Source organism: Ammospiza caudacuta, chromosome 7 (assembly GCF_027887145.1).
Source record: "Ammospiza caudacuta isolate bAmmCau1 chromosome 7, bAmmCau1.pri, whole genome shotgun sequence".
NCBI classification, from domain to species: Eukaryota; Metazoa; Chordata; class Aves; order Passeriformes; family Passerellidae; genus Ammospiza; species Ammospiza caudacuta.
In genome coordinates, this window is record NC_080599.1 from 39,857,572 (window position 1) to 39,876,647 (window position 19,076).

General features: G+C 51.5%; 3 protein-coding genes across 3 annotated transcripts; 2 read left to right on the forward strand and 1 right to left on the reverse strand.

Moving 5' to 3' along the window:
• The first annotated feature begins 14 nt into the window (after positions 1 to 14).
• Positions 15 to 1,243, forward strand: LOC131559886 (cytochrome b-c1 complex subunit 6, mitochondrial). The gene is made up of 4 exons (XM_058808404.1): positions 15 to 103; positions 191 to 217; positions 448 to 609; positions 983 to 1,243. Exons 1-4 carry the CDS (start codon positions 74 to 76, stop codon positions 1,013 to 1,015), a joined length of 252 nt encoding a protein of 83 aa, XP_058664387.1. The 5' UTR covers positions 15 to 73; the 3' UTR covers positions 1,016 to 1,243.
• Positions 1,244 to 2,593: 1,350 nt separating this feature from the next.
• On the forward strand, positions 2,594 to 5,733 carry NSUN4 (NOP2/Sun RNA methyltransferase 4). Its single transcript, XM_058808831.1, is given in 7 exon segments — positions 2,594 to 2,710; positions 2,712 to 2,848; positions 2,850 to 3,272; positions 3,416 to 3,570; positions 3,734 to 3,888; positions 4,502 to 4,626; positions 5,312 to 5,733. Coding segments are annotated over 7 exon segments (1,386 nt in total). The 3' UTR covers positions 5,586 to 5,733.
• Positions 5,734 to 6,275: 542 nt separating this feature from the next.
• Positions 6,276 to 18,027, reverse strand: LOC131560011 (vitamin D3 hydroxylase-associated protein-like). The gene is made up of 15 exons (XM_058808623.1): positions 17,735 to 18,027; positions 15,872 to 15,985; positions 15,435 to 15,578; positions 13,705 to 13,838; positions 13,011 to 13,217; positions 11,801 to 11,841; positions 11,479 to 11,603; positions 9,739 to 9,864; positions 9,272 to 9,369; positions 9,001 to 9,100; positions 8,857 to 8,900; positions 8,369 to 8,408; positions 7,854 to 7,962; positions 7,464 to 7,609; positions 6,276 to 6,825 (listed from the first exon to the last, which is right to left on the reverse strand). The coding sequence occupies exons 1-15, from the start codon at positions 17,945 to 17,947 to the stop codon at positions 6,697 to 6,699; spliced, it is 1,770 nt and encodes a 589-aa protein (XP_058664606.1). The 5' UTR covers positions 17,948 to 18,027; the 3' UTR covers positions 6,276 to 6,696.
• Positions 18,028 to 19,076: the final 1,049 nt, after the last annotated feature.

The window sequence follows — 19,076 nt, forward strand, 5'->3', positions numbered from 1 at the left end:
TTCCGCTTCCGACGCGGGCAGCGGCGCTTCCGGCGGGTGACCCTGGCGAGTCCTTCTGTGCGGCGGGAGCGCGATGGGGCAGCGCGGTGATCCCTGTGCCGAGGTGAGCGCGGGGCGCCGCGGGGCTGTTCTGTTCTCCCGGCCGGCAGGCAGGGCCGGCACTAACGCTGTGCTTCTTGTCTTTCCGCAGGAGGAAGAGGAAGAGCAAGAGCTCGTGGTAAGACGAGGAGCCGCGGCGGGGACTCGCAGCTGCCAGAGCCGGCTGCCCGGAGCCGCCAGCGCCGCCGAACAGGCTCGGGGGGCTCGGGCGGGGCCGCGTGGGCCCGCGGGCCGGAGCTCCATGGGGAGGCCGGGCGGCGGGGTGGATGCCGGGCTCTCTCTTGAAGGGGCTCGGGGGAAGCGGCGTGCGGGGCTGCCCCGGTGCTCACCGCAGCGCCGTGTCCGCAGGACCCCCTGACCACGCTGCGGGAGCAGTGCGAGCAGATCGAGAAATGCGTGAAGGCGCGGGAGCAGCTGGAGCTGTGTAACGAGCGGGTGGCATCCCGCTCCCACACGGAGGAGCAGTGCACTGAGGAGCTCTTCGACTTCCTGCACGCCAGGGACCACTGTGTAAGTGCTGCGGGCCTGAGCAGAGCTGCCTTCTGTCCCGTTGTCTTGTTTATTGTTTAGTTCCTCCTTGTTACAGCAGGTTTAGCTGGGATTCTGTGCTTATTAAACAATGAAATAACTCAAACCCAGTGTTTGTACCCTGCAAATAGCACTTAGCTATTTCTGTCTCGTACTTGCCATTTTAAAGTTAAAGCTTTTGAACCTGAGCTGAAGCTTTGCAAGGCATCTCAATAGCATTCTTGAATGACGTTTTGCAGAGCAAAAGCAAGGGCTGTGAAGCTGTGTGCATTGTTGGCCCAGAAAACCAATAGGCAACAACTTGCTGATTTCCATCTCTAAGTTATGAGTTACTGAGAGCTCTCTTTATCTCCAGGTTGCTCACAAGCTTTTCAGTAAGCTGAAGTGAAAAGGGGCATGGTTGTCCATCTGCTTCCACAGTCGGTGCCAGCGGTTCCTGGATCACAGTTCTGCTTCCTGCAGTCCATCCTCCGTGCTGAGCATGAATGAAACGGCTTCCTGGCAGCCTGTCACTGCCTCTGTGCTCATGGAAGATGTGCAGCTGTGCAAAAACAAAACAAACAACGTGTTGATGTTCTGTAATTTTCCATATTAAACATTGAGAGTTCCTGTGGAAGTGCCCTGTGTTTATTTCCTAGTTCTCGTGCTTCTGACTTGCACTGGGTTAAGATGAAATCAGTGGGTGCCGGAGCCCAGTTAAGGGCAGGAGAGTTTTTCTCACTTGTGGGAATGTTATTTTTGGTGCTGCCATGGTGGACAGCTCCTGCAGGCCAATCCCATGGGGAAGAATTTGTCTATTGAAGCCACTAAGATTATTCCTAAGCCCTTCAAGACCAGTGTTGTTCACATAGTATGTTCTAAGTTAGACTGAAGGGAGTGACCCTTTTATGGAGAGAGAAGTTTGTCACACCCTCACGGGAAAGCTGTCAGCTGTCCCTCACTGTCTCCTGCTTCTGCCAGGGGCTGGCAGAGCCTCCTGGCAGCCGCCAGCTCTGCCTTCTTGCCCACGAAACCAACCATGTGCCTATGCAGGTGCATGGGGGTGGTTCAGCTACTCACGCCCCGGTCAGGGTCACCGGGGGGAGCTAAAGCCTTTCTGTGTGAGTTACCAGCCTGTTCTGCTCACCCTGTCCGTGCTCTGCCTACTCCTTTCTCAAGAGAGAATGATAGGAGGAAAACTAGGGTATCTCACGGCTATTCTTCAAAGTGGAATGAAAGCCACCACCTTATAAATTTGTCTGTTGTTTATCCATATAGTGGTTCATGGTCCTTTTGCTGACGGATTTCAGGCTTTATTGGGTTAAGGGAACCATGTAGGTTCCAGTAGGTTTAAGTTATTGATTTTTCCCCTGTGGCACAGGGCAGTGTCCAGCTGTGCCTGTGCAAAGCGCGTTTGTTGCCGGACCGTTGTCAGCAGCCAGCTCAGAAATGACCGGACGTTTAGGTTGGAAGGGACCTTAGAGATCACTGAGTTCGGCCCCGCTCCCCGGGCCCGGCCGCCCGCAGCCCTTTCCGAGCGCTCCCCGGTCCCGCCCCGGAAGGCGAGCGGCGATGGCGGCGCTGGGCGGGCGCGGGCGGGCGGCGGTCGGGCTGCTGCGCCGGGCACCGGGGACAGGAGCGACACCGGGAGCGGCGCCGCGCCGGCACCGGCACAAGGAGAAATGGGTGAGCCGGACCGGGGTGGGACCGGAGCACGGCCCCGCACGGCGCTGCTTGCACCCCGCTCTTGTCCCCGCTAACTCGGTGCAAATCCCTTTCTCATCCCCCATTTTACCCCTCGCTGCACCCTCCTGCCGCCGCTCTGTGTGCAGCCGTGCCCGTCCCGGGCCCCCCGCCACATTCGGCCATTCACAGAATCCTGGAATCACTGAATGTGCCCATTTGGAAGGGATGCACCAAGATGCAGCTCCTGGCCCTGCACAGGACACTCCAGCAGTCCCGCCCTGTGCCTGAGAGCATTCTCCAAATGCTTCTTGAACTCAGACAGGCTTGGTGTGGGACCCCTTCCCTGGGGAGCCTTTTCCTGTCATACAGCAGTGCCCCCCCTGTCACAGCTTCATGCCATTCCCTCTGGTCCTGTCACACTCACACTCCAGAAAGGCCTCATGGACTTCTGGCTGCCCAGAACCCAGTGCTGGATTCTCCCAGAAGAGCATGAAGGCTGGGTGGGGGTGCTGGGTGTTGAGGTATTTTGTCTTTTAATGCTTCTGTTGTTTTTCCCCACAGGCTGCCACGGCCCCACGCATCCCATCCACGCGGCTGGCCTTGCACCACTTCGACACCAGCTACAGCCTGCACCTGGGGGCCCTGTGGCCCTCAGTCCGTGCTGGCCTGCTCTGTGAGCAGAAATATGGAGCCCTGCTCAACAACTTTGCTGCTGCTGACCATGTTCCTGAAGAGCTGGAGCTGCTCAACGCCACTGATTTCATTTCTGAGGCCCTCCAGAAGGTGCAGCAATGTCAGCAGGGTGCGGCTGTGGGGGAAGCGGCCACAGGGTGCCAGGAGGGCTCTGGTGAGGGCAGGACTGGGATGCAGGCAGAAATGGTGACACAGGCAGAGATGTCCCCACCTTGCACGTCCATCAGCTCCAAAATCAAGTGTTACACCTTCCCCAGGGGTGACATCACGCGCTTTCGCCCTGCACGGTGAGACATCCCTGACTGACTGCCCTGGTCTCTGCCAGCCTCAGGGGCTGCTTCCATGTGTCACCATCCTCACTTCCAACTGCTCTTTTACCTTCTTTTCCCCTCCAACATTTGCTTTTGTTGTGCAAACTGATGGTTTCCAGGCCGGATGGGCTGGGGCTCCTCGACTATTACCTCATGGATGCAGCATCTCTCCTGCCTGTGCTGGCACTCGACGTGCAGCCAGATGACTTTGTCCTCGACCTCTGTGCTGCTCCGGGTGGGAAGACTCTGGCTCTGCTGCAGACTGGGTTTTGTGGTGAGTGGGGATGGGTGTTCCCTTGTTCCTGTGTGTAAAGCAGGGCTGGAGTTGTGTGCTGCACCCATTCCTGCCTGACCATTAATAATTCTGTGTGTAAGAGCTGGAATCAGGTGTGTTTCTGCAGAAGTGACATCCCAGTGTGTCTGTTCTGTCCTGTCAGGGCATCTGGCAGCCAATGATGTCTCCGTTTCCCGGACAAAGAGGCTGTACCAGATTCTCCAGAGCTATGTCCCCAAAGAAGTCAGGGACACTGTGAGTGTCACATCCTACGACGGAAGAGACTGGGACCAGGTGAAAGGAGGCACTTTCCATAAGGTTTGTGTTGGGAACTAGTGAGGATAAACCCATCAAGTTCACTTCCCTCCTCTTTTTGAGGAAGACAGCAGGTTATTCTTGCATATAACTGTGTAGTTTTCTGTAATCACAAATGAAGAGAGAGAAGACCAAGCCACATAAGGAGTAATATTCCCTCCTGCTATTCCTTCCTGCAGGATCATGTACATCTAGAGTTGTACCTTTACTTGCCTGTGTAACACCCTTTAGAAATCCTGTTCTTGTCCATCACCTGGAAGGGGTTAAATGTGAAGATTAGGTAATTCTGGCTTCTCAGCCATGTCCAGCCACAGGGGATGGGTTTGGTGTTCCAGGGGTGGGTTGGGTACTCTGGGAGGCTGCAGCAGCAATGCCTGTGCGTGCTGCAGGAGCATTGCCAGGGACACACACAGAGCAGGGACATTAAATGAGAACATGAGTTAGTGCAGGATGTTTTCCACCATTTCTGCACATTCCCAAAATGCCAAAGCAGCCAGATGATTGCAGTTCAGGGTGGTGCACACCTGTGTTTGGGCACTGGCAGGGGTGGAGGAGGTGGGCATGGGGCTGAGCTTGACCCATGCAGGGGGCTGAGGTGGGACCTCTGCTGCTGCAGGTGCTGGTGGATGTGCCCTGCACGACAGACAGACACTCTGCCATGGAGGAGGACAACAACATCTTCCACAGGAGGAGAACCAAAGAGCGCCAGATGCTGCCCATGCTGCAGCTGCAGCTGCTGATGTGAGTGAGCTCGGTTGTGTTGTGTTCCCTTGTACCTCTCCTTACTCTGTCCCCAGCTGGGAAGTGTGGAAACCATGTGTAGTTTTCTGGCAGTAGTTGGAACATGTGAAATCACAGTAAGTATAAGAAAGTGTAGATGTTCTTGGTCAGATCACCAAGGCCTGACGCCCTTGTCCTTCTGTCTCCAGCAGTAGCTGTAGGATACAGGGAGAAGGTCTAAGGAGCAGGATGGGTACAGGTGTTTTGGGTGATGATCTCCTGGGTCCTGGCAGTCAGCCCTGGAGGATTCCACCTATCTAGGACATGGGAGAACATGTGGTGCTGGGAAATGCCACAACTTGTCACTGCTGTGGCGATAAGGACGCAGATTAGAGAGCCCCATGGCAGCACTTGAACTGCAGGCATCTCTTCCCCTGTACATATATCCCATTCCTTTGGTTGTGACTGCAGGATTAGAGTCTTCCATCTGCTCTGCAGTAGCATCTCCCATGTTAAATCCTTTATCAATATGAGTACCGTTTGACTCTTTGCCCAAAACACTCCTCATGTTGCAGTGACACAGGCTGCCGAGCCTGTGGAGTTCAGTGGGGGCTGTCTGTCCCTTCCTGTGGGTCCCCAGTGTCGGTGGGTGGGGATGTCCCTCAGTGCCCTCCTGGTGACCGTGTGTGTGCTCCCCGTGCTGCAGGGCTGGGATCCTGGCGGCCAGGCCGGGAGGAGCTGTGCTGTACTCCACGTGCTCGCTGTCCCCGCTGCAGAACGAGCGCGTGGTGGAGAGGGCTCTGGACGTGGCACGAGCCCAGTTCAACATCAGCCTGCACCCAGAGGACCTGAGCCACTTCAGGATGCTCTTCCAGGACACCTTTTCCTTCTTCTCGGAGTGCCAGCTCGGGGAGCTTGTCCTGCCTCACCTCACAGCCAACTTTGGGCCCATGTACTTCTGCAAGTTACGTCGGGAGTAGAAGGGGCAGCAGAGTCTGTCGCTGTCAGGAAATAGCCCAATGTTTAAGGGAAAGCAGAACTGCTTTATATTTATTTTTCTTTCTAAAATGTCCCAAAGGAAACATGCTTTTTTACTGCAGACATGGGGAATAAATGAGAAAGACCTGCTGTGGTGTTTCCTGAATGCTTATCTGTTTGAGACTGAGGTGTTTAATCTAAGGAAGAGAGAGAGGTCTTATCAGAGGGAGCAATTTATCCATCTGTGTGGGATGGGATAAATGGCCCTGCTCTCTTCCTCCTGTCTGACTGCTTTGATCCTGCATAAGCAGGTTTGGGTTAACAAACACCATCTGGGGATCTCAGCCTTTCTGTCCCAGATCTCACCATCTGCATAAATGAGTTGCATCTGTCTGTGCTTATCTCCTGCCTTCAGAGAGCAGCCTGAGCTCCTGAAACCAGAGGCTCCTAGGAGTGCCCCTCCTGTGGGGTTGGAAATGTGCTTGGGATGCTGGAGATCTGGTGCTGTGCAGAGGCCAGTGACTGTTGCTATCCCTCACAGCCAGCAAGGCTGTGGATAAGTGTGAATATTCCCATGCTAGGTGCCATTTAATGTCCAGTGAGCAGGTGCTTGTATGATTTTGAGTAGTAACTTTGTTTATAGAATCATCACCATCAGTGAAGGATTACTGGAATTTATCATGGGAGTTGCTTAATAGTTACAATTTTATTTTTGTGAGCAAATTACAGCGGGGGGAAGTGATGGACACGGCTGTATTCCCTATACTTCCATCCATATGAAGTTACTCCACTGCCAGCAAGAAAATACTATTGAACTTCTGTAATCCTTTCCTCTCAGCACCACCCTGCTTCTGCAGGAGGCAGCACTGGTGGAAATAGGGATGAACCCACATCCATGGCCATCCATCCTTGCTGGAAGTGCAGTTCCTAGATTCACCACTGTTTGAGCCTATCCTCAGCCAGTCCTGCAGGGATCCTTATAGGATCTGTGTTTATTGGCAAGGAGAGGGGGCAGGAGGTGGCGTTTCCTTCCTCCTCCCGTCCCCAGTGCAGTCTGTGCACTGCTGGTGGCAGTCGTGCAGCACTGTCCCTTCTCCCTGGTGGCCACGGTGACTATGCCACTCTCCTGCCACCACGGCTCAGGGTCTCCACCTCCTTCATGAAGCGCAGGCACAGCTCCTCCTGCCAGGGCAGGGCCACGCACTGCACGGCCACGGGCATGCCCACGGCTCCTGACACAGCCTGCAGTGAGGGGCACCAGCAGTCAGGGGCCACCCAGGGGCCCCTCACACCTCCAGCAGGTTTTGGGAGCTTGGCTTGGGCCTGTGGCTCATCCCACAGCCTGGGGAGGTTGGAGTTTGAGCCCTGTTAGTGTGCTGGGCAGAGGGAAGGCTCTTCTCTGATAGAAATGGTTGCCAAATCTTGGGTAACATGTTTGAGACACTTTCCCCCACACACACCCCAGCCAGCTCTGCCTTGGGCTGTCCTGTAGGCAGATCCCTTTTCCTTCAGCATCCTCATTCCTGACCCATGCTCCACTGACAGCCTGGGCCTGGTTGAAGGCAATGTGGAGCAGGAGGAAAGTGCAGTGCAGTGCTGTGGCTGTTGCAAGGACCTGCTCCCAGAGGCTTTGCTGCATGACTCCTTGATGCTTCAGCCTGTGGGAGATCCTTTAGTCCCCCAAACTTAGTGATTACCTGTTGGGGGCTTGGGACAGCAGCAAGGGGCGTGTTCAAGGTGGGTTTGGGGATAAGCAAGGGGTGTGTAAAGATACGAATTTTTTCGTGCCCATACTGATGGAGATATTTAGGAGCCCCTGATACCATGGAAACTGTTACCTGAACACACATCAGCACTGTCTGCTCCACCATTTCCCATACCTGTTTCAGTGTCCGGTCCCAGGGGTCATCACAGCATCCTTTGTACAGCTTTAGCTCTTCCTCATCCGCCTCTGTCACGGTGCTGACAGGGACAACCCCGGCGGGGAAGTTCAAGACGTTGTACAGCATCGTGGAGGAGATGGCACCTGAGAGAAGCAGGAGAGGATGTCACGGCCTCCTGCCCTCAAACTTACACATTCCATATTCCCTGAAGCCCCTGAGAGCTGTGTCTGTCTCCACCTGCTCAGAGAGATCTGTGTAGTTACTTTTCCTTCCTAATTCCCATGAAATGCTTGGGTGGGCAGTGAGGCTCCATGGCAGTGGGTGCTTCCCTCCAGTCTCAGCCACTGTGTTTCTCTGCCCTCCTGGGAAGGGCCCAGACTCACTCACCGAGGAGTTTCCTGGGGTATCCCATGGTGAAGGCAGGCCCCAGGACAGGGCAAAGCACCACGTCCAGCTGGAGTTGCTGCCACTGGCTGATGAACTGGGAGCGGTACACCTGGGGAGGAGAGGGCGTGTCATGGAGCCATGGCCATGCCTGCAGCCTCTCAGCCTCTCCAGGCACAGCTGAGGAGGCAGCAGCAGGCAGAGGTGCTCAAGGGATGAGGCAGAGCAGCCTGTGTTTGCCTCCACTGCGTGTGGCCAGGGATTTGGAAGGTCCCACTCTGGCCATGCCCACTCCCAGGACAGCCTTCACTGCAGGCAACCACTGAAGCTCTGTCTGGGCTGACTCAAAAGTCCATCCACCCCATTCCTATCATTCTTTGTGCCTTTCCCTGTCTCCTCCCCAGCAGCCTCTTCCCCGCACAATCCCTTTCCAAACCGATGACTCCCTCTGACCCGGTGCTTGCCACAAAGCCTCAACTTGCAGCATGATGCCAAAGAGGAAAGTCCTCAAAACAAACCTGTATTTGATGCTGGTGATCCCACATCTCCTGCACTGACCTGCAAGTGGAAATCATAGCAACATCTTTAAGCTGTAAGAAGGGGAGGAATTGCTTAAATAGTCCTCTGGGTTGATAAGCCCTGGTGATTTTAGCAATTGCTTGAAACAATACAGCTTTCACAATCTTCCTAAAGTTTCCTTTGGCATCTGGCCAACCAATTAAGCAGCAAATGTCTGGAAGTGCTGGAGAGAAGGCTTTCCTGATGGGCCTGGATTTAATACTCATCTCTTCCACAGGCTTCCTGTAATGACCTTATCCATTCAAGTGCCTCATTCCTGTCAGGATTTTGCTAGGGACAGTGAAGCCATGGCCGAGAATGAGGGACAGCCCCTGCAGGGAGAGATCACAGCCTGTGTTGTGAATCCAGTCCCCCCCCAGCCAAGGACACCTGGAGGAGAAGGTATCACCCATTTCCATGGACATCACTGGGGACAATTCCATCTTACCTCATTCCAGCCATGGAGCTCAGGTGGTCAGCCAGGCGGGGGAACTGGAAAGGCATGAGGCTCCTTAGGGACATGACATGGGGCTGCAGTAACCTGTGTCACCCCAGGAAGCCCCTGTTCCTGTCCTGAGGGACAGGCACTCACCAGAGGTTTAAGAAGCAGAGCCAGCAGCTTCTTCACCAGCCTTGGCATCTTGCAGGCATTCACCTGTGCTTTCAAGCCTGGATCCACAATATTTCCTGTGCTGAGAGATGACAGGAGGATGGGGTGATTTCAGAGAAGTTGTTTGCCCTTTCTCAGAGACCTGAGTGTTGCCTGTTTGGGGTAGGAGAGCTGGGCTCCTTGTGCCTGTGCCACGCTCATGGCATGGGGATGGAGGTGTTGGCAGCACTGCTGCCACAGGGCTCCTACTTACAACACATCCAAGAAGGCACGGCCTCCATCAGCAAAAAACGTCTTCATAAACAGCTCATTGATGACATAGGGGATCCGAGGGGGAGAGAAGGGCACCAGCTGCACCAAAACACAGGATTATGTGGCAGCCTGGTGATGTGAATAGCTTCCAAGACCCAAATGTGGATAATCCTCAGAGGCGGAGAAGCATCTCCCTGGGCTCCATGTGCCTGGTTCAACCATTTTCCATCCAATAATCTCCCCATGAGATTATTCCTGCTGGTTGCCCATGGGATGCACTTCTCCCTTAGGCAGAGGAGTCTCTGCCTGGTGTTCTGTGGCTGGAGTAACATAATCCTGTACCTCAGCCAGGTCATTTTCCCCACAGGAGTGCTTGGGAGCTGTGCCTGGTTTCTGAAGGGTGATTTCTCAGCGAGGAGCGAGGCTGGGGACACCCTGGGGATCAGGGCAGGGGGTGGTGGTGCTCACCTGGTGCCCAGCTGCCTGCAGAGCACTCCTGGTTTCCTTCACTGCCCTCCTCATGCAGGGGGGCAGAGGGAAGTAGCCGTCGGTGTCGTAGTACCCGACCCGCAGGGGAGCGGAGCTGGAGTACACCTGGAGCAAGGAGACACCAGTCATCGTTCCTGTTCTGTGGAAACCCAGGGTACCAGGAATATGTCTCTGTCTGCTCTGGGGTGCCCTGATCCCCAGGGGAGCACTGACTTTGACCCTCATCCATGGAGAAAGTTTCCTAGACTTCAGGATAGACCGGAATCCACAAAAGTTGTGAAATGGATTATAGAGAACAGTGTAGGTGTATCACTTGGTGAGAAATTGAGGTTTTGGGATTTTTAGTATGTTGTGGATGGAAGCAAGGTGGAGGGCACAGGGTGTCATCCTGGGTTTCTTCTTCATGCTTCTTCTTCCTTCCTCTCCATGGGTTTGGGTGGCATTTCGTAACTGGGCAGAAAAGTCCCCATTGCAACTGTTTGGGATCAGTTATTGGGTTAAAAGGGAAAATAATCTAGGTGTCAGTTCTTAATTGGATAGTTTAGTCTTAAAATACCTTGTAACAAGAGACTGTTGGCCATTTTGTGCCTTCTGATGAAAAGCTGCTGAATTCACAGTAGTGAGACTGTTTTACTGATAAGAAATGATAAACACCTGAGTCTGAACATGAACTACTGTCTCAAGTGCCAGACCCAGAGAAACCCACAACTGAGACCCCCACACTATTCCTAATGGGATTGCTGTGAAAATCCTTTAGATATCCACCATTGACCAGGTCTGGGACTAAGACTGGATGCAGTGGGAGGGTCTCCCCTACTCCTTGTATTTCCCTATTAAATTCTCAGATCTGAACTGTTGCCAGTCTGGGGCTAGGATTGGACTCAGTTGTACCTAGGCTCTGTCAGGAGTTTAGAAAGTCTCTGAACCTTGTGACTCAATGGCAGGGTCTTCCCTGCCCTTTGCACCCTTGTCCTTTGCACTCCCAATCTCCAGGCAAATCATTCCAAAGCGACACTAAGCTGATTTTCCTTTGTGCGCTCCATCTTCAGAATAAGTAACAGAGTGAACCCTGTCATTGAACTTTGTCACCCTTTTGCAAATTTGTATTAAAACCTGCTTTTTGCAGTGCCTCTGACAGTGATTCTTTAGGTGACCTCAATCTCTCATTTGTGACACCCACCCTGCTGGGGGAAGGTCTGCTCCCACATGGACACCCACTGCAGAAGAGCTCCAAATGCTAAGGAGTGAGTAATATTCTGGTTTGCTGTTTATAGTTACCCTTTCCAATGTTTACCCCTGCCTTTTTCTCCAGGCCCTCCTTCAGGAGGAGAAGAGCCACTCCAGAAAAGTGGATTCAACCCCTGCTGAAAAGTGTGGAGGTATAAAAACCTCCTGAAGCTGGTCTGCTGCAGAGAGAAAGAGAACACCCTCAGTTAAGAGATTTGCTGCAGCAGTTTCTGATCCTGTCACATTATTTCCTAAAGATCTCCAGCCATTTGCTCCTAGTGTTGCCCTCTTCCCTGCTCTTTCCTGGATCCTCTCAATTCAATAAGCAGCATTCCAGCTGAGAAGACAGACAGGATAAGTACTGATTTGCCTATTTTTTTTCAAATGAGAATTATGAATTCTGCCCTCTAAGAGAGCTGTTTTACTGGAAACCAGTCTTGTAAAGATAACTGGACCCTTGAAGGAACCAGGGCTTGCTGAGTGAGGCCTCACCTCCTCATTGAAGGGGATGGGGGGCACGCTGGGGTCCAGCTGGAACATCTCCTGGCAGAGCAGAGCCTTCATGCACAGGGCCAGGCTGTCCACGTCGCGTGCCATGGGCCCCAGGGCACAAGGGACTGCATGGGACAAGAGCAAACACCCACAGTGAGCAGATGGACGTGCCAACCCCAGCCCACCCCTCTGCACAGCCACATGAGGGAAGTTTCAGATGGACTCCAGACAGGACTTTGCTGTCTCAGGTTTTCTCCTGGCCTGCAGGAGAACATCAGGCTCTTCACAGCATGTAGGGAAAAGGAATTCAAAATTCATGTACCTGCCACGATGCCGTTGACAGGGCCAGTCACTCCAGACAGGCTGTGAGAAAAGAAGAAGTACATTGTCATTTCAGTAATGGGGAAATATTCACAGTATGTTTGAAAAGCATGTGGCATCTCCAGCTCAGGACCAGAAACAGAAGGAAATTATTTCAAAAATTTGATATGAGTAGTGTTACTGTGATATTTTATGAAAAATCTGTTCATTAAGATTTCTCCTCCTGGGAAGCTGAGAAGCTTCAGCTTCTCCCTGTTTTGCTGCTTTAGAATGTGATTTGGAGAATTTTTTACCAAACATGTAAATTGTTTTTAATTAATAGCCAATCACAGCCAGCTGTGTCAGACTCTGAGTCTGTCACAAGTTTTTATTATTCGTTCCTTTTTAGCTTTCTGATATATCTTTTTTCTTTCTTCAGTTTAGTTTTAGTATCTTGATATAATATAATATAATATAATATAATATAATATAATATAATATAATATAATATATCAGCCTTCTGAGAACTTAGAGTCAAATTCTCATCTCTCACCTCATCCTGGGGACCCATCAACACCACAGAGTAGTTCAAACCAGGAAATTTTGGCCAAAATAAGCAAACCTAAACCCCAACAGATCTTACTTTTGGTTTAACCAAAACTGTTCCATTTTGGCATTATTTAACCCCTTTAACTCCCTTTAACTGTTAACTCCAGGCTAGATTTACAATGAAAACCTGCCCATTTCCCACTAAACTTAACCGTGCCATCTCCTGGGAGAGGTTTGGAGCAAAGCAACCCACCCTTTAAGATCCACCCACCCTCCTCCCTCCAAGCACCCACCCAGTGCTTTCCCCTTCAGCCCAGCCTGACCATGAGCAGGTCGGGGGGCAGCCCCAGTGAGACAGAGTAGAAATTCTGTGTGTCAGGTTGACCTGCTCTCACAGCAGTGTCTCTATCACCCTCTCTTCCTCCTTTATCTTTGTCTTCCACTGAAGCAGTTTCTCTGAGCCTAGGCTTTTTGCAGTCAGACTAAATAGCCATGTTTTCAAACTACAGACTTAAAGATGTACATTTCACCTAAATCAAAACGGATTTTTACTCTGGAGAATTTCTACTCTGTCTCATTTCTTCTTTTTTTTTTTTTTTTTAAGAAAAATAAATAAATTCCTTTATTTAATGCAAACTCTTATTTTAGATTTTATTTGCAGTTGGTGACTACCTGAGGATTACCTGAGTCTCTCGGCTGTGGGTTTGAGGCCGCAGAGCCCGCAGAAGCTGGAGGGCAGGCGGATGCTGCCGCCCACATCCGAGCCCATGCCCAGGATGGAGCCTCCCCCTGCAATCAGAGCTCCCTCCCCTCCCGAGGAGCCCCCGGGGCTCCTCTGAGGGTCCAGGGGGTTCAAGGTCTGCCCAAAGATGGGGTTGCTGCATTCGTAGCTGGGGAGAGCAAAGAAAGAAAGGAAAGAGGCTGTGAGGAGCAGCCAGGGCCTTGGGTTTGTTTGTTTTCCTCTGTGGAGAGCCTGTGGGGCACAGCCAACCCCATCCTTTCATCCTGAAGCTGGGCTGCTGCAGAGAGAAAGGGAGCACCCTCAGTTAAGAGATTTGCTGCAGCAGTTTCTGATCCTGTCTCCTCTTCCCCTAAAGATCTGCAGCCATTTGCTCCCAGTGTTGCTCCCTGTAAAATCCCTCAGGACACAGCTCATTCCCACGAGCCTCTGCTCTCCCTCCCATGCACAAGATTTCTCTTAACTCATGGTAGGCTTTCCCCCCTCTTTATCTTTTATCTGACAGCTCTTTCACTTGAGATTGTTGCCAGATAATGGAAAAGGGACTCTCCAGGACATGTCTCAGGAGCCTGTCCAGGGCTCTACAGGCTGGGATTTTCCTTCAGAAGCACAACCAGATTTTTGATGATGCATGTCACCTGAAGAGGGATTGTGGCACATTGGTCATTGCAAATGGGATGGCCCCTTGTTTCTTCAGGACCTTGACCAGGACACTGTCCTCCTCCATCACAGTGTCCAAGCACTGCATGAGCCCACAGGTTGCCAGGTGCCCCTGCAGAGAGGAGAAAGGACAAGAACACAGTCAGTGCACTTCCCTTGCTCTTTTGGAAGGATGCTCTGGCGTTCCTTCAGGGGTTGTGTTTTGTACCAACCCACTCCTGTCACAGATATCTTTTATGAAAAATCCTTTCCTTAGGATTTTTCCTCCTGAGAAGCTGAGACGCCTCAGGAACAAAATGTAAACATTGATTATCTGCTGCTGTGGAATGCAACAGGTGCATCTGTGATTGGTCCCATGTGGTTGTTTCTAATTAATGGCCAATTACAGTCAGCTGGCTTGGACTCTCTGTCTGGGACACAAGCCCTTGTTATTCATTCTTTCTTTTTCTATTCTTAGCTAGCCTTCTGATGAAATCCTTTCTTCTATTATTTTAGTATAGTTTTAATATAATATATATCATAAAATAATAAATCAAGCCTTCTGAAACATGGAGTCAGATCCTTGTCTCTTCCCTCATCTTATGACCCCTGTGAACACGGTCACACACACCCTTGAGAGCCCTTGCTTGAAGGACTCCCTCTCCTTCCATCCTTGGCAGAGGGCTGCCAAGCACTCATTGGGTTAAAGCTTCTCCTGAAGCTCTCCTTGCTCTTTTCCTTGCTCCTTTTCTCCCCTGACCCAAATGCGGCTCCATACTCCACAGGTGCACCAGCTGAGGGTAAACCCAGCATCCTGCTGTCCAAATGAATCCACCAGTGGATGTTCAGGGAAGGAATAACCTCAGGTAACCAAAATGTGTGAGCCTTTTTCAGTTAGCCTTTCGTATTTGGGGCTCAACTTTAGTGCAGCCTGTACTGTGTCACATATCGGAGGAGAAATAATTTGTGTCTATTACTATTCATCCCTATTTTTTCTCTGCTGGTGGAGGTTTGTGCTGCTTTTGGCTGGGCTAGAGTTTATTTTCTTCACAGTAGCAACTACGGGGCTGTGTTTTGGACTTTGTGCTGTAAACAGTGTTGATAACACAGGGATGTTGTTGTCATTACTGAGCAGGGCTTGCACAGAGCTCGCACTGCCTCACCAGTGAGCAGGCTGGGGGTGAGGGACAGGGAGGGGACAGTCAGGACAGCTGACCCCAAGTGACCAGAGGGACATTTCATGCCATATGGAGTCATGCTCAGCATATAAATATCAGCATACAAAGCTGGGGGAAGAGGAAGAAAGGGGAGATGTTTGGGTGATGTTTGTGGTGATGGTAACTGGGAAACTTGGGGTTTCCCAGTTATCATCACACATGATGGAGCCCTGCTCTCCCGGGGGTGGCTGAACACCTGCCTGCCCAAGGGACGTGGTGAATTAATTCCTTGTTTTGCTTTGCTTGTGTGCAGAATTTACCTAATAAACTGTCTTTATCCCAACCCACAAGTTTTCTCACTTTAACCCTTTCTATTCTCTCTCCCACTCCCACTGTGGGGGGAGTGAGTGAGTGAGTGAGTGAGTGAGTGAGTGAGTGCTCATTGCAGCTGCCTCAGACACAGCCAGGTTTCCTGTGGTGCAAACAGAGAAGGATTGGGCCCCTTCCCCATTGTCCATCTCCCACCACTTCCCCACCCACGCTGGGACATCCAGAAGCACAAAGGGAAGCACCTTGTGGCCGATGTGGTCCTTGATGCTGACAGGGATGCCGTAGAGCAGCCCCTTCTCCGTGCGCCGCTCGATTTCCTGGAGCTGCTCCTCACACTCTGGGATAAAGTGTCGCAAGCAGTTTGTCTGCTGGGTCACTTCCAGGGCCTTTGTTGGGAACAGGTGATGGATAAGAACAGCATCATTACAGAGCTGCATTCAGCAGCTACCTTGATTTACAAAATACAGCCTGAATGACCCCCTCCCCAGAGCATCCCAGCTCAAGCTGTCCCAGAGGATCTGACCCAGGACACAGAGCATGTTTTTCTCTCAATATCTGCTGTATTAAAGGCTGGTAATAATACAGCTCCAATGAGCCTTTTCAGCCACCAGCACACACCCCATGGCATGGAGAATGTCAAAGATTTGCTTTGTCCATCTCAGTGTGGATGGACACTCACCTTCTCCAAGTAGGTGTAGAGGACGGTCCTGGGGGACAGAGACCCTTCCTGGAGTCTTCCAGAGAGTTCCAGCAGGGGCAGGGACAGAATGGCATCTCTCTGGACACTGGGGACCTGCAGTGAGATGAGGGGGATCCAGGGCAGCAACTCCAGTCATGTAGCAGTGTGGAAAATGGATGGTGTTTGCTGCTACCTCCCAAAAGCATCTTCTGAGAAAGCTGCTCGGGCAGGCACGGTCACTCAACCCACACTCCCACCACAGGTCAGCAAAGAAGGACAGAAGGGGTCTCTGTAAGAGTTCCAGCAGGGTTTATTGTAGAGCCATGCTGAAGGAGTCCAGGGACAGAAGATGAGAAACCAGTGCAATGTCCTGGTTAAAGTGTGGGGTCAGGACAATGGGCACAGGGGCAGTACCAGGGCAGGGAAAGGGACAATGACCTACAGGGAAAGGGCAGATTAACACAGTGCTGCAGAAGCCCCTTTTGCTCACCCCAAGCACTGAGGCATGCTCTAAACCTGTGGCAAATTCTTCCAGGACATTACCCTAGAAGTTCCCCTAAAAGGCTCAAAGGCCTCCACACAGTTACCCTTTGGCTCAGGAAATAAAGGCTGCTAAGTTTTGTCAGCATTATCACCAAAGCTTGCTGAAAGACAGATCCTGCATGTGAAGGCTCTGACCTTGAGCTGCCAAGTGTTTTATCCTGAGTTTGAATATCACAAACAGGATGCAAACACAGGAACCCAGGTGCTGAAGGGCCTTGTCCATCCACTGCAGCAGAGGACAAGGCAGTGCCTTCCTCCTGGCACAGTGGGACTTAGCCACTGACCAAGACATAACCTCAGCTGAGCAAACACTGCCTGGGGCACAAGGTGCCAAAGTCCTTGCACACAAATCTCAGGCTGTCCTTTCATCCCTCAAAACAGACACAGGCAGTGCAGGACAGCCTGGGCTGTGAGCAAACATTGAACAGCTCGAGCCCATCAAACTGCAAGGAAGTCAGCAGGGACTCACAGGTGGTCTACTCAGGTAAAGAAGACTGGCAGTTCTCAGTGCCACAGGTTTTTACAGGTTTTATATCATATATTTGTATTTATATAGATCTATATTTAAGAAAAAAGGTTGTAGATATATGTATCACTTGTAGCTGGTGTGTTTTATTTCCAGGTGTGTTACCTGTATAAACATGAGCTGGTTCACCCAGTATGTATTCAGAAGTGAATGGAGCAGAAAGGAAAGGGGGTTAGAAGTGATGTTGCAGTAGAATTCAGGGCTGTGCTGGGTGGATGCCTGGCTCAATCAGCCCTGTGTCATGTCCCGGTTTCTCCCAGGGGACACTGAAAACCCTGTGTTTGATCAGTGTGAGGTTAGAGCAGGCACCTTCTGGGCAGCCTGATGGGAGGTGCCACTGACTGAGCATGCTGCTTTTGGAGACACCCTAGAGCTGTCCAGAAGCCAAGTTTTAGAGCCAAAGGTAGAGGGGTGTGAACAGATATGCAAACTTAGAGTTAAGCAGAGCAAAAAAGCTCTCTTGCTTCTACCCATTATTGGCAAGAGACATTCCCAGATCATTAAAGAATCGGGGTTTGGATCAATGAAGATCCAGTGCATCATCACCTGTGTTGTTCAAAAACAACTTCTCAGTGAGTAATTCACATTCCCCAAGCTGCAGACTCACACCACACCTCATCCAGCTCGAGGAGGGCAGTGACCTCCCTTTCTCCCAAGGCAGCCTTTCCTCTTGCTGGGGGCTGCTGGCACATCTGCTCCTCATAAAGCTATGGGGCCATGAGCTGGAGGAGGATCTGAAGGACAGCACCAGCAGACACCCCAGTGAGACTCAGACCCCAGGAAGGATGCTTTACCTGCTCCCTGAACTGCTGCACAGCCTTTGCCATCTTCTTCATGCCCTCCTCCCGGGTCCTCCGAGCCTCCTCCATTTTCCTCTGGATCCTCTTTCTGCCCAGCCATTTCCAGAGCCCCAGGGCTGCCACGGAGCCCCCGAGCAGGGCGACGGCAGTGCCAGTGTCCCCCTTCCCCTCTGGCAGGAGCTGCCTCAGCTGCTGCTGCTGGAGCATCACGTGCACCTCTGGGCTCTGAGGAAGGACGCGGTGAGAAGGAAAAGCAAGGCAGGTGCAGGAGACCTTCCCTGGCTGCCTAGGCCCATCCCTCCCCCCTGTTATGAGTCAGCAAACAGTTCAGATAGCTCAGGCTAAAGCTGAGCCCTGCAAAGCTGCTGTAGGTGGAGTGTGCAGTGAGAATGATTAACCATGACATGGGGAAGGTAAAGTTTGGCCAATGAACCTTGTCTTCTTTTGGGTGTTGGGTTTATAGGGGCTTTCTGGGCTGTGGGAAGTTCTCTAGGATCAACTGAACAAATGCAGCAAGGAAATTGCTGCTCTCTTATTTCCTGTGTAGCCTGAGAGAGGACAATGGGAGAAGAGGAAAAAACAGCTTGAAATAACAAGGTTTCCCTGCACAGGGCTGGGGAGTGGTGTGCTGAGGGAATGCACAGCTGTGGGGTACCCTGGGCTCACCAAGTCCCTCCTACCTCTGCCATGGTGACCAGAGGATGTTTTGGCACTGCTTGTGATGTCCTCATGCAGCAGAAGGAGAAGCTGTTCCACCCTGTGACAAAGCACGTTATATTGAGTGGAAAATCCCACAGGCTTGCAGGGCAGGAGCAAACTGACACTGGAAAGGCTGGTTGTTGGAGAAGATGAAACAGGAAAGCCTTATAAATATGATTGTCTGGCAAAAGATTTTGAGAATATAGAAACTATAAGCAAGATTGAAATTAAAGCAAGCTTTGAGATTTTTTAGTTACTGAACAATGGGAAAACAATGGTGTGGCCGACTGAAGGTAATCTCTTTTTGATGAAACAAGACCTTCTGCTTGCAGGCAAGTCTAAGGGTCTGAGCAGACCCTGCCAGCTTGGCAGAAGGGGTCTAAGGAGTAGATCCCTTCTGTAAAACGTAACACAGTATGGTAATATAGTGATTCTTATAGGCTGTATGTAAATGCTATAGGATTTGTATATTGTACTAGATTGGTTAGTGAGAATTAGAATATTCAGCACAGAAGATTTATTGTATTGTAACAGGAACTTCGCTCTCTTGCCTCTCTTGCCCTTTTATGCTCTTAACCCTTTCACTCTCTTGTGCTTTTGCTCTCTCATGCTTTTACGCTCTTACCCTCTCATCCTC